This window comes from Dicentrarchus labrax, unplaced genomic scaffold, assembly GCF_905237075.1.
Source record: "Dicentrarchus labrax unplaced genomic scaffold, dlabrax2021, whole genome shotgun sequence".
In the NCBI taxonomy this organism is placed as follows: Eukaryota; Metazoa; Chordata; class Actinopteri; family Moronidae; genus Dicentrarchus; species Dicentrarchus labrax.
Window position 1 is genome coordinate 16100236 of NW_026136712.1, and position 13444 is coordinate 16113679.

The 13444-nt window shown below is 39.6% G+C and overlaps 1 protein-coding gene across 2 annotated transcripts in view; it reads right to left on the reverse strand.

Moving 5' to 3' along the window:
* LOC127373573 (disintegrin and metalloproteinase domain-containing protein 12) overlaps nucleotides 1-13444 on the reverse strand; it is a 70156-nt gene that overhangs the window by 22121 nt on the left and 34591 nt on the right. For both annotated transcript variants that reach the window (XM_051418179.1, XM_051418178.1), the window contains exons 4-10: nucleotides 12790-12868; nucleotides 8717-8793; nucleotides 7048-7234; nucleotides 2339-2404; nucleotides 1625-1696; nucleotides 1050-1219; nucleotides 98-182 (exon numbers count right to left, since the gene is read on the reverse strand). In XM_051418179.1, the coding sequence (XP_051274139.1) occupies nucleotides 98-182; nucleotides 1050-1219; nucleotides 1625-1696; nucleotides 2339-2404; nucleotides 7048-7234; nucleotides 8717-8793; nucleotides 12790-12868 (736 nt within the window). The remainder of the gene's footprint in view (nucleotides 1-97; nucleotides 183-1049; nucleotides 1220-1624; nucleotides 1697-2338; nucleotides 2405-7047; nucleotides 7235-8716; nucleotides 8794-12789; nucleotides 12869-13444) is intronic.

Sequence of the window (13444 nt, forward strand, 5' to 3'; positions counted from 1 at the left end):
TTCTAGAAGCCAAAAAACAAATATTTCTTTTGTACTCTTTTGCTTTAGGATGGATTCAAGGTATTCGGTGTACATTCTCTAGCACCATTTTACATACCATGACAATTCCTCCTGACTGCTCTGCTGTGCACATACTCATGATGGGTGCCATACCAATGGTGGTGCCCTGAAAATAGACCCCACTAAGGGGGAGAAAACACGGGTCACATCACATCATCAACACAAAGTATGTCTTAATGCTTGAATTGTGAAGGTAAAGGTACCCAAGAGAGTTTCTGACCACTACTGGCCTATAGCGCAATGTTTTGATGACTGCTGTAATGTAAATTAATTATTTTTCTCATAACAGTTTCTTTCTTTGGTCATTCTGTGAGGCTAAAACATTTTTCTTAGTTTTTCCGTTGACATTCAGAATTTATATACCTCTGTACTGGGTAGTGAAATGTGCACATTTTGTCATTTTAAGACAAAATATTGAGTATTCTGTATTTTCTTAGAATTATATTATCAGGATGTAGCATTCAGCTGCATTATTCTGTCATATTTTATCATTTATTTACCAAATGAAAGATTCAAGAACATCTCAATGTTAACCTCTGTGCCATTAAAGTCTGTATAAGAACATGTTTAGTCTTCTGTAAACGTAAATACAATTTTCATATTTTCATATATTTTTAAATTCAGGTAAACTGGTATCTACAACTTAACCAACTTTGGGGCACAGCTTTCACAGAATGCTAATGGACTGATTCAAAAAAGGCTTTGCAAATGGTTTATGAAGCAGGTAAATTTGTTTTGGTGTCACAGAATCACGTATGTTGGTTATGAAAAGTCCACACAGCAGGGTTCCTTTGAGGATAGCTCAAAAGAAGAGGAAATAGCAGTCACACTACAATACATCATATATGATTTTGCTTGGAATAAACAAAAGACCACTACAAAACTACCACGCGTTTTTTCCTTAATTTTGTGCTCTTAATAATTTTGGAAAAAAATATCTTTCAAATAGTGATATGTTTTTTGGAACACAGTTAATATTTAAAATCTACCTGATTAGCTGGGCGTTATCATGAGGCTTCTGAGGCAGCAGCTTGACCTTCCTCCAGTCTAGGAACTCATGCAAGGTGGTGAAGGGGTCCTGGGTGATGGGACATTTGTCCACATCACTCCACACCTCCAAGCCCACCAGGGCCACACGGATATTCAGAGCCCTGTAGAACTGGGCAGAGGGGAGGAGGGGGAGGCATGGAGAGAGATGTGGTTTCAGGTTAAGAGCTTTTGAACTGTCTCTCCTAACATTTCTATTACTCTCTTCACTGTACATTACCTATTAAAATACAAATGATGTACAGTGGTCTCTGAACAAATCCTTAAACATTAATCATATGAATATTTACCATATGAATGTATCATATCTCACTTCTGTTTTATTAAAACGTCACCCACGGCACAAATTATTACGACTACCTCTTTGCAACATTTCTCAGTCGAGTTATGGAATTGATCATCCGTTCATAATCCAATCAGCCTCTGCTCACAGGTCGATTAATTCTCAAAAGGCTTGATGTGACCTCTAATAAATCACATTCCTACACTACAATCCCTGTGTTCATTTGATTGTTACCTTGTCCACGTAATTGGCGATCTCAGCCAGCCGCTGCTTGACCTTCTCCATGTCCTTGCCTTGCTTCTGAAACTAAACAACACCATCAGACAGAGTAAAGCAAGGAGAAAAGAGGTGATCCACCCTCTTGAATGTTTATTATCATCAAAGACATTTTGGGACATATTAACACTGTGTCAGCTCTAGGAATGTTTTCACAGGGTTTTCCCAGAGCTGTGCTACAGTCACTGTCATGTTAATTCCACTGGAGCTTCTGCTGCAGTTGCTATCATCAAAGAGCTCCTCAGTAGAGCCTAGGCTAAAGAGATAATCTCAACCACCTTGTCTTATATCCAGCTTTTATTCTGTTTTATGCTCAAAAGCATTTGACATTGACCTTTATGTCTCATGTTAGCAAGGGACAATTTCTTCTGGTTGCCCTCTTTAAGATCTTACGTCTGAGATTTGAGATAATGCAGAGCGCACATAATGGAATAGTCTCATTTGTGAGTCAAGTGGTGAAGTGATGAATGCAGAGAGATGTAGCTGGAGCTTGTAAAGTGAAACAGATGAGTAAGTGGACACATCAGCGGCGACAACAAGGCAGTGGTGGAGCCATCTTATTTATGTCTCAAGGGGATGGAGGGGCAAGTAAGTATGTGACCTCTGAGCTCCTTTCCTGTGGGATTCAGCAGCAGAGGGTGAAGAGGTCGATTCGACTTGACCTGTGCTTACCTCTCTATTGTCAGCCACAATGATCAGCTCCACATACTTGGTTGTAGTCTGGGCATGGCGTTTATGCTGCAAGTGAAAGGGAGTGGACAGGGAATACGTGGGTGTAAGGAAGAAAAGATATGGGGGAGAGGTGGGCGGGGGGGAGTAAGGTAAGAAAGAGCAGTAAATGGGAGAGGGAATAGAGGGTGGAAATGATAAAGTGATAAACCAAGAGATGAAAAGAGACGAGGAGTAGGAGGAGGAGGAGGAGGAGGGGAGAGACAGAGAAAGAACAACATTAGGAGGACACACTTAACCGCAGCTTTATGGAAAGGGCAGCCTAAATTTAGCAGGTGGCTACTCAATATGGCTTTTCACCTGAGCTACATTCTACACAAAAGGCAGAAGAAACTAGAATTACCACAAAGCAATCAGCTTTGTCTGACCCAAATAAGAGCCGCTAAGGTCACGCAGACCTCCAATAACACTCCACAGGAACCATCTTATTAACTAATAAATCATAGTTTCTTGGACAATGCTGCCTGTACACAGCATAAACCCAATGCACCCCCCGCTTTTCATCAAAGAGCATGTGATATGATGATGATGATGAAGTATGATGATAAGTATTCACAGTAACTAACTTAATTATGGGCTAGTGACCATATGTTGAAGAAAATCGAAGCAAACTTAATTCAAATAATCTAAATTCAAAAAGAGTTTTCACATTCTCATTTTGGTGGGGATAACGATTGCCACATTCCAACCTCTTTTGAACAGGTAGGGAGAATCAGGTTCAATAATTTATGGTGGAGGGGGGGATTATTAAAGTAACATATTACTAACATATTCACAATGACAAATTTTACTGGCAATCCATCTAGTAGCTGTTGAGACCAAGTGTAGACCGAAGAGATGGACTAGCTGACAGACTCACTGACCAACAGATCTACACAGATGTGAGCTATGCCACTAGAATGTCAAAAAATTAAATAACCAAAAAGAGGATAAATAATTACAAAATTCTTTTAAAATAATATATAAAAAAGAGAGAGTATGGAGTGAACAGTGATTTACAGTGACAGATATGGCCCCTAGGTATGGAGCAGATGCTGCTCTCGTGCTGTGTGTGGGCAGACGAGCTAGGGTCTGTCTCACCTGCACACACACGACACACACACGAGACACACACGAGACACACACACACACACACACACACACACACACACACACACACACACACACACACACACACAGAGATCCTATACTGTCCTGCTGGCTAAGTGTTCTGCCTTCATACTATGGCCCGTTTTCAACCTGAGCCTCTTTATCCTTGCTGGCCTGGCAGCCTGGATTCTCTCTGCTCTTATCTGCCTCCTCCATAGATAAGCCAGGATGGGCATGTGTGCTCCAAATGTACCCTATGGCGATAACCAAGTCTCTAGGAGGCCACTGAAGAGGAGACACACATGAACAGTATGTTCAGTCAATTCAGTGAAGAGCATCCCTGTTCTGGAACAGAATCCAATGAGTTAGAGCTATAAGAGTGAATTTACAACACACCACTTTTCTTTTCATTGTTTCTATAAAAGTAAAACTAATACTGGAAAATGGAAAATACTGGTTTCTCCAATTCAATAGATGTGAATAAAGGAAACCTTTTATTAATATATTCAAATTGAAAGCTTCAACCTCACATAAATGGCAAACAAGAACAAAATATTCTCTCTCTTATTCCCTCAGTTCCTGTTTTACACACCACTGCAGCTTCAATAACAGAGAATTACGTTAAAAGAAAGAGGCCAGTGTTCTTATACAATTTATATGGTGAAGAGAATTTGAGAACAAAGTCAGAGCTTTCAACCACATCTCGCAGTCTTCATTAAGCAAATGGAGCCGGCTCAGGTGTGGATGAAGGTGAAAACTGAATAATGGGGCTTTGTGATTAGATTCTCCTCACCATCCACACTGTTTCCAAAGATCAAAAAACTAATCCAACTGTTTTTTCAGTCCATATCTATTATAGTCCACTTCAGAAATTCTCCATCCACATGTTATGTTCTGCCCCAGTATTCTGTTTCAACCATGGAAGACAGGACACTCTCAATTAAATACCGTTACATGTTGTGTTCAGGTTTGACATCTTGGACAGCCAAATGTCCATCTTGTGATAATATAGATTTGAGGGAACACATGCTGTTCCTCAGCTCCCGTCCAGCCATCATATCTCTCTACCCTTCTCGGCCACATCTAACTCTCATCATCCAGGGGCACTCTTCCAACACGCCTCTTTATCTTAAGACCCTCAAGCAGGGCACATCGTAGCTTATCAAAGTGGCAGCAGCACACCTCGCTGCCCCTCTGTAACATGCTGAGGTGAGCTCGCTTGCATGCCACCAAGTACAACAAATCAGACTTTATATTCCCACCTTTTGGTGTATCTTTTTCTTTTCCACTAACAAGACCTCTCGCTCCTCTGGTTGTGTGAGAACTTTTGAAAACACAATCTTATCTGTTTTCACTATTTTAATCACCAGTGGGATTACCATGTTTAACCACCTCCCTTATAAACTGCATCTGTCGTCATTTAGTAGAGCTGTTTTCCCTTCCAACTCTGACATCTCTTGCTGTGTTAGGTGGGATCGGGATGTAGCATTTTAAACAAATTGAAATGGACATTGTGATATAATAAAAAGAAAATGAAGTGCATGGGAAATTAAGGAGAATTTACCATTACCAATTACCATATTTTTCACACTGCTATAAACAATCTTTTGTTATCTTACTCCCCCCTCTGTTTCTGACAGTCTGGAACTTCTGCATTGTGCTCTTCACTCATTTCGTCACTTGTGGTCAAGACAATGCTTATCATTGAAGCCAGCACTATAATCATTGACAGGAATCAAACAGTACAGTAAAACATCAGAAAACCCCTATTACTGCATAAATAAATAAAAACTAACATTGGGAAAGGACTGGGTGTTTAAGCCAGCACAGCCATGTGTTTGGCCTGCTTCCCAAAAAACCACTCAATCAATATACCCTTGAATTGATTAAACAACTGCAAAAATAAAAAAAATAGTTTTAAGAACATGGAAAGTCCCTCACATGCTGTATCACAATTATGATATGTGTGTGCTTACCCTCCTTTTAAGGCCTTCAACATCTGTTTCATCTTTTACACCACCTATCTCTGTGTCTCTTTGTATTGACCTGATAATTCAGCCATGCTCATCCACCCCTGCCATCCTTCACAAGTCAGATAGAGATCAATGGAGTCTGTGTTTTCCACTTATCAGCGCTCATCATCTTTAAAGCCCTATTCCCTCTGAGACTCCCTGGGACCATGGCCCTTATGATTTATCCCTCCGGTCTGTGGGGCAGTAAGGGGCTGTGTAGGAGTGTAGGGTGTGGGTTATGGTGGTGGTTTCTCAGAAGCAATCTGTTTAATTCTGGATGGACGGGTCCTGCTGAAGGCATGATGTACAAGCCTGCAGTCTGATCTCGCTCTCAGAGCAAATGTTGCCACTTAACAGCCAATGTACTTTCCACCGGCGTTTATCAACCCCCGCTCTCCATACACTCCAGATCACTAATGGACACCGTTAGATCAGATGGAAGAAATGAGTGAATAATTCAACAAGCAGTAGCTTCTAAAATACATAGCTGGCCACTTACGAATATCTACATGCAAATTATATTTTTCAAGGGGGTTAAGATGAGTATTCTTTTTAAATTCTGTGCAGTCAGAATCCAAATACAGGCTACAATAAGAAGACATTTTACACTTTTCACAAAATTTTCTTTTTAGAGCATAGTGCGATTAAAAGACCAACTTAAGCATTTGAGTGGCAAAAACAAAGAAAGGCAGAGGCAAAGGGCTCAATTAGTTTCAAATGCAGGACATCTAGGGAAGCTTAAGGTGTTCTTGAGCCTAAAATTGCTGGTCAATGGAAAAAAAACATTCTTCAGCACTCCAAGGTTGAAGAGAAGGCACGTTAAAAGCCTCCATTAAGTCTGGTGTTTTAATGGTTAAACACACAGAGTCCTCAGGGTTGAAATAATAAAAAACAATCGATTATACCTGGTTCATTATATAGACAATCTGCAGCAAATAAACATAATTACATCACAAAAAGAAATTACCACAAAATCGAAAACAGAAAACAAAAACACTCCATCCTCATCACAATATCAAAATGTATACAAGACCAAGAGTCTACCACTATGTAAGCAGCTCTATGAAGCTGTACTTAGGCACAGTGGTGCTTAGAGTTAAATGCTAAATTCAGCATGCTAACATGCTCACAATGGCAATGCTAACATCCATCATCAACATCAGCCCTATCAATAGGTATAGTTAAAGATTTATAGAGATATAGGGTTTATTGATTGTCTTTATTGAACCAGGTTTAATCAATTTGACCTGTTGAGCCCCTAGTGAGGTCAAAAGTGGCTGGACTACATACAGTAGAGGCTGATTCCATAAACCCATGGGCCACACCCGGCCAGGAAGCAATTAAAAGGTTTTAAAATCTGGCCCAACTAAAACTGTAATTGAATAGCCCTGCTCTGCTCTCAACCTAGTAATAAAAGCATAAAATACTTTAAAAAAGAAAGACAGGAAAGAAGTAAGAACTCTTGTAGACGCTTTCTTTCAAATCACACCATCAGTATAGACAGTTTAATTGTAGCTGGAGATAAAATGCCGAAAGTTTAATTATCCTTACCCTTGTGCTGAAAGTCCTGAACGGACTGCTGTCTGCATATTCAATGGGATAGGATATGTTAACATCATGGCCACAGGTGCCAGGAGGGAAACTGAGGTGTTCAGCTGTGTAGATCCAGTGAGTCCCATCAGAGTGATCGGCAGATGGTTCTAGTACATAGGATTTGCCTTCAAGTGATATGAAACCCCTGCAGAAAGGAAGAAGTGCAAAGAAAGATCTCTCAGAGGTTAGACAGATGCCTTGTCATATTCTATTTATTTTTCCTGAATCTAAATATTGGAATTGCACCTAAACATATCAGCTATGCAGTAAACAAGTGTAATAATAGTGGCTATAACTTGAATGACATTCTGCTTAAAGAATAGAAGAATCTCTTTAGTTTTTCCATGGATGTGGCCTTTGTGCCTCTTTCTTTCTTTCTCTTTTCTCATGTTTTAACACTGGTCTCTGTGATTTAAAGTGACAGTCTCATGCAGTGAGTCTGGATAAACTGTGAGATTCTCACAAACCTTGCACAATATTACACAACCACATGAAATCATACTTAAACTTCCCCAAAAGCCTAAGCACTGCCAAACTAAGACAAGATCAATTTGTCTCGGAGAACCAAGCAATGTGTAGCTTTCTGTCAAAAAAGTTCTGTCTATCTGTCGTTGTGCAGAAAAACTGAATAAATAAATAAATAAATATTAGGACCAAGGTCAACAACAAGGGCTTCACAATCAGGCGAATCACTCGGCACAGGGTGTAGATGTTTGGCTGGTTTGTGAAAACATTCCTGATGGTTTCCAATGATATTACTGCAATCATTACTCCTGTTTTAAATCTGCAAAAAGAGTATTTGAACACTGAAACTCCTCAGCCTTACAATATGTCAACTTTATTGCTTTTCAACAGTATATACATCTCAGCTAATGCTGCAAAATTCATTATTTACTGAATTTTGTTGGCGTGCCATTCTTCAGTCGTAGTTGAGACTTATGACTTGGTCTCAAATCAGACATAGTTCCTGTTTATTAAAACCAGAGTCAGTTTTTTGTAGTTTTTGATAATATTGTGCTCACCAAAATAATTGAGGGGTTGTAAACAAGTCACATAATCTAAACCGCTTAATTTGAAAGTAAAGCCGAAAATGAGCACCAGAGATATTGGTAATCACTCCGTAGACATGAAAAAACGCAACTATGGCAAGTAGGCTATCCTTTCAAATGTGGGATCTTCTGACTGCTCGTATTTTGTTCCCTATGAGACTTACTTTCAACAAAAACAATGAGACAATGACAGTTGACTTGGACTTGACTATGCCTACGCCTACTACTTGAAGCAGTGTCTCAGCTAGGCAAGGTTCTGGATTCAAACCTGAGGGCTTTCTGTGTAGAGTTCGCATATTCTCACACAAGCCTGCGTGGGTTCCCTCTGGGAACTCCAGTTTCCTCCCAAAGTCCAAAGAATGCAGGTTAATTTAATTGATGATAATAGCTATCGATGGGTTTGTGACTAGGCTTGTCTTGAATGGCATGAGACTTGTCCCTTAAGACTTGCAAACACCTCTGGTATTGCGTTAACTGCATTTACGCATTTCTGGATACTTCTGTAGTTTATAACAATGGCATTAGACCAGTGGTATCATCATGACAAAATGAAAAAAATGAATGTCTGACACACTTACTTAACACCAGCACAGGTACTGAGGCTGACGTCCGAGTTGACACGACCCTCCACCTCACCATGGTAGTAGCAGTTTGCCTGAGGGAGCACATACAAAAAGACTTAAAGTTTCCACACAGGGAGAATGGGACAAGTCTGAAACAAAACATGTCTTTAGGTTTAAGCACAGTTCAGCAACACCAGTCCCAGCTGATAACTGTGAAATATGAGCAAATTAACTCTGGGGGAACAGTCTTTCACAGGGTTAGCAGGAGCCATTTCCACATCACCACAGGGTAATGATGGCTGAAATCTGTGCAGAGTTTCACATTTCCCAGCACAATCCTGCTGCTTGCTGCTGCGCTCCCAGGTACCCGCTTTCATGGACCACCTGTCAAGCTGCAGCAGGGAGTAAAGAAAGTGAAATAAGTCCATGTTTATTGAACCAGGCCTGGCAGCGAGAGGGCGGGGAGGAAATGTCTGGCCGTAGAGTGAAAACAGCCCTTCTGCTAGTGTTACACGGCCTCGCTCAGGTGAGGTCTGACCAACGGCCCTTCTGCCACACTGTTCTGGAGAAACAAGGAAATGTGAGTTTTCCACCCATCTTTGACTGCCTCTAAATATAGTATAGGCAATAAATTTCAACGTCCGGTCTCCTTCCATGTGGCTGCTGATTTTGCATGTTTAGTGTCTGAATGGGTTTCTGGTGTTAAAGGGGATCCTTGCTTAGTCTTGCATCACAGTACTTCATCACAGTAATTCTGCACTAAAACAAATAATCCCCACATCTGATATGAGCTAATTAAAACAGCAAGGATAAATGGTATAGTACCCCCAACCAAATAGCATTTTCTCAAATTGGGATCTAGTTTTAACTTTAAGAAAATTGGTAGGCACATGTAGCATGTGCAGCCTTACAAAAAAGCCTCTTGGGGCCATGTTGTAAACCCAACTGGAAGTCAGCCATTTTGAATTTAATGTCCAGTTTTGTATTTTAACCAGTTCTTCCTAGAAAATTGATCGGATCCACTTAAATTTTGGTCAATGTGTTTCAAAGACCGTCACAATGAAAAGATATCAATTCTTAAATCAAAAAATACTTTTATGATAATATGTCAAGTTTGTGTTTACAGGTTGTTTACAGGGGCAGAAAAAAACAAAAAAGACATCTTACACATAGCTAAATAATTACCTGGACGTTTTGTTATTTGATTTGTGCTATTGCGTAGATAAAGGATTTGATAAGATATTTGTTTATACATTCAACAATTTTACCAACCTGCAACCAAATCTAAAATGACAACCTTGTCTAGAAATTGTTTGCTTTTTGCAATTAGTTAATTTTGCAAGACAAAATTTTTACCAGTAGATATAAACCACACAGTACTCAGTTTCTTGCATGTTTGGCATATAAATGATTTTTTTTTTGAGGACAAGGTTGAAATAATGGATTTGGCAATAGGGACATAACCCTACCGCTGAAACGCTGAAAAAAAAAACTATATCTTATTAGGAGGACATTCAAAAAGTGGACGCAAGGCCTTGAAAGCCTTCGTCTGTTTGGCCACCTTCCATATCTCTACCTAGAGGTTTACTGAAAGGGAACTATCCATTATAGTGAGGTAAAAAGGTGCAAAGAAAGGACAGCCCATTACATGAAATATGAAATGTTAGTGTTATGGGGAGGAGTACGGCTGGATTTAGTGCACTGAGTTAATGCTACCACCTCATGTTTCTTTGATGAGATCATGACTGTGATGCATCGATATAAGGGATATGAATAGACTTTTTGTTTCTACGGTTTCTGCAGAGAGAACGGAAAGTGCTTACGCCTTCATATCTGGAATAAGGAAGATTAATAACTAATACCCAGATTATTGTGGGAGACAACCCTGGGTGTGAACATTACATTGTTTATTATAACTATGCATTGATTATTCCAAGTTAACTCTTTAATATCTATGCTAGTGATTAATATTCCCAATAGATGGCTTTTGCTACAGCACATGGCACTCATTTATTGTATTGCACTGTATGTGGATTTAGATTTAGTGAGAAAGGGAGAGAATGTAAAACAGACAAAGGGAACAGAGGGAGGGCTGACTAATGCTGAAGTCACTCTAAACAGTACCTTGCCTTTGACACACAACTGAACCCTCTAGATCCCTTGCCCAGATCAGTATATCAGTCTCCTCCCTGCCGGCAGGACAAATAAATTAACTACAGATCAGTCTCAAAAGATCTAGTTGTTTCCAGTAAAAAAGACCCTCCCATGAGGAGCTGGCTGTGGTCATGAGAGAGGAATGAGAGGAAGTGTTAGAAGTGAGAGGTTAGTTCTCAAGCTGGTAAGACACTGAGCAGGTAGGTACAGGCTGTGATTGGTTAATCCACTCAATCTTTAATCCACCCAACTCATATAGTGCATTTTATTAGTCGATTAATCAACTAAGTGCTTGACAGAAAATCACTAGTCATTTGATGCAAGCTTAAGGCAAAAATATCCCACAGTTGCTGGTTAAAGCGTCTCAAATGTGAGAATTTGCAGCTTTCCTCCACTTTTGAATATGTTGGGTTGTTGATCGATGTGATGGGCATATTTCATTATTCTCAAACATTTTATAGACTATGGATTTACACGATTAATCAACTATCTGGATAACGAAAACAACTTTTAAGCAGCCCTACAGCCATTTATCCATCCATCTAACTGCCCATTCATGCCATGTGCAAGCCATCTAAGCTGTGGACTCTCGATGTCACGGAGTCCGCCCTGAGCTGACCTGCTTCAACTCCTTCATTGTCTTTATGCTTTGGAATGGGAGCAATTCTGATGAGCTGGCCGAGCCCAGCCAGTGATGGTCCAGCTCTGGTCTCACAGCAGTCTCCAGTGGAAAAATACTGTTCATTTTACTGTGTGGGTTGGCCATTATTGAATTATATTAATCTGCTCTTTTGTGGATTTCAGCATAAGTAGGCCAGGCATTTTGTACACAGACCTCACAGGCCGTCTATTATTATGCTTTCTGGGTATCTGAACAAAAATAAGACGTTTAATTGCTTTGCAAACAGCAGATGATCAAAAAACTGAAATCAGAGAAGCAGGTGGAAGCTTTGAGGCATAGAAACTGTTCCACGTGGTCCAGCCACATTATACTCATTCTTTACAGTATATGTAATTTCCTAATTGTCTTCCTCTTCCTAAATCTCAAATAAATATCCTTGAATAGGGATATTTATGGATCCATGGAAGATGTTTTCAAAGACCCATTTTATTTAAAGCAGAACATATTTTTCTGGGGAAAACCCAACTGAGCTTAATAAAGATGAGAAATACTCATCACAACATGGCAAATCACAAGAAAGTGGAATAAGACCACATCTCAAACTTGAATGGTTCTAAAAAACACAATTCAGGAAGTATAATTTATGAAGTAATTAACTCATAAACTGCATATATTTGTATATTATGTAAAAAGCTGACACTCAACCCTGTTAAAGCTGTGAAAAAGTAAGCAAAAAATTACAAGTCATTTGACAGAATTAACAGATGTATTTTAGATAAAAGTGCAATTCCAATTTAACAAGTTATGAGCGCCCAAAAATGCCAAATTTCACAGTCAGTGTGTCACTTCTGAAGTGCACTTACATGTTCCCTAATTTAATATTTTCTTGCAGACCTGTGTAACAAACCATTTGGCATGGTTTGAAGTTTATCCATTATAAAGGACTTGTGCTGTTCTCTAAAACTGAGTCTGTTCTCTGACCTCTGTCCACCTTTTATTTCATCAAATATGAATCTCCTGGCAGAGAACGAAAATGTGCCCACTCACCTACGCCAGCTTCTTTATGCGCAAGACTACCCAATTTCAGACAGTATAAAAGTGGGTCTACCTGCAACATTCATTTTTCTTTACTTCCTCACTGACCCTAATAGGGGCACGATGAAGCAGAACCTGACAAGAAGAAAGTACTACAAAAGGCCAACATTCATAAGAGCTGCGGGGTGGGTGATAGAAGAAAACATCACAGATTCAAGATAAGTTTTTTGTGTCATCCTCAATAAAAAGCAGAAAACAAGAAGTTGTGAAAACATACCATGAAGTTGTGAGAGCCTGTGACCGCACTGCCATCTTCCAGGTAATGGGTTTCTGTATAGTTACTTGCAAACAGCCCCCTAGAAAGAATAAACAAAAACAACAAGTGAACCTAAGGGGTTTCATCCTAAAAAATCAATCACAATGTCTTAAGCCATTCCAACACTGCCAGACCTGCATGGAAGATAAACAGTCTGATGTGATTTAAAACCTAACCCTGCTTTAGGAGAGCATAAATTGAATTGAGCAGCTGAAGGCATCAAGGACGAAAATGGATAAAATGAGGCTGCTGTGACGTTTTCTATTAAACCACTTTCACACCACATGCATGCACCATGAAGAAGCATTCAATATTAATCCATAACTCATTCCATGTGATACGGCAGAACAGTAATTAGCTTACAGATTGCAAACAATAGCAAGTAATGGGCAGATATAACAGACACATAAGATCTGATAAAAATGGGAATGAAGAGATTATGTTGACAGGAAAACAGTGAAGAAATCATTTTTAGTTACAAACAGGAATCAATAATGCTATAAAATGACTCTCTGAGGTTACCAAGTGAACGCACAATAAATCAACACAATAAATCTCTGCTACGGGCAAACAGAGGGATTCTGCCCTGCTCTCTTGTTCTTTTTACTTCTAAAAG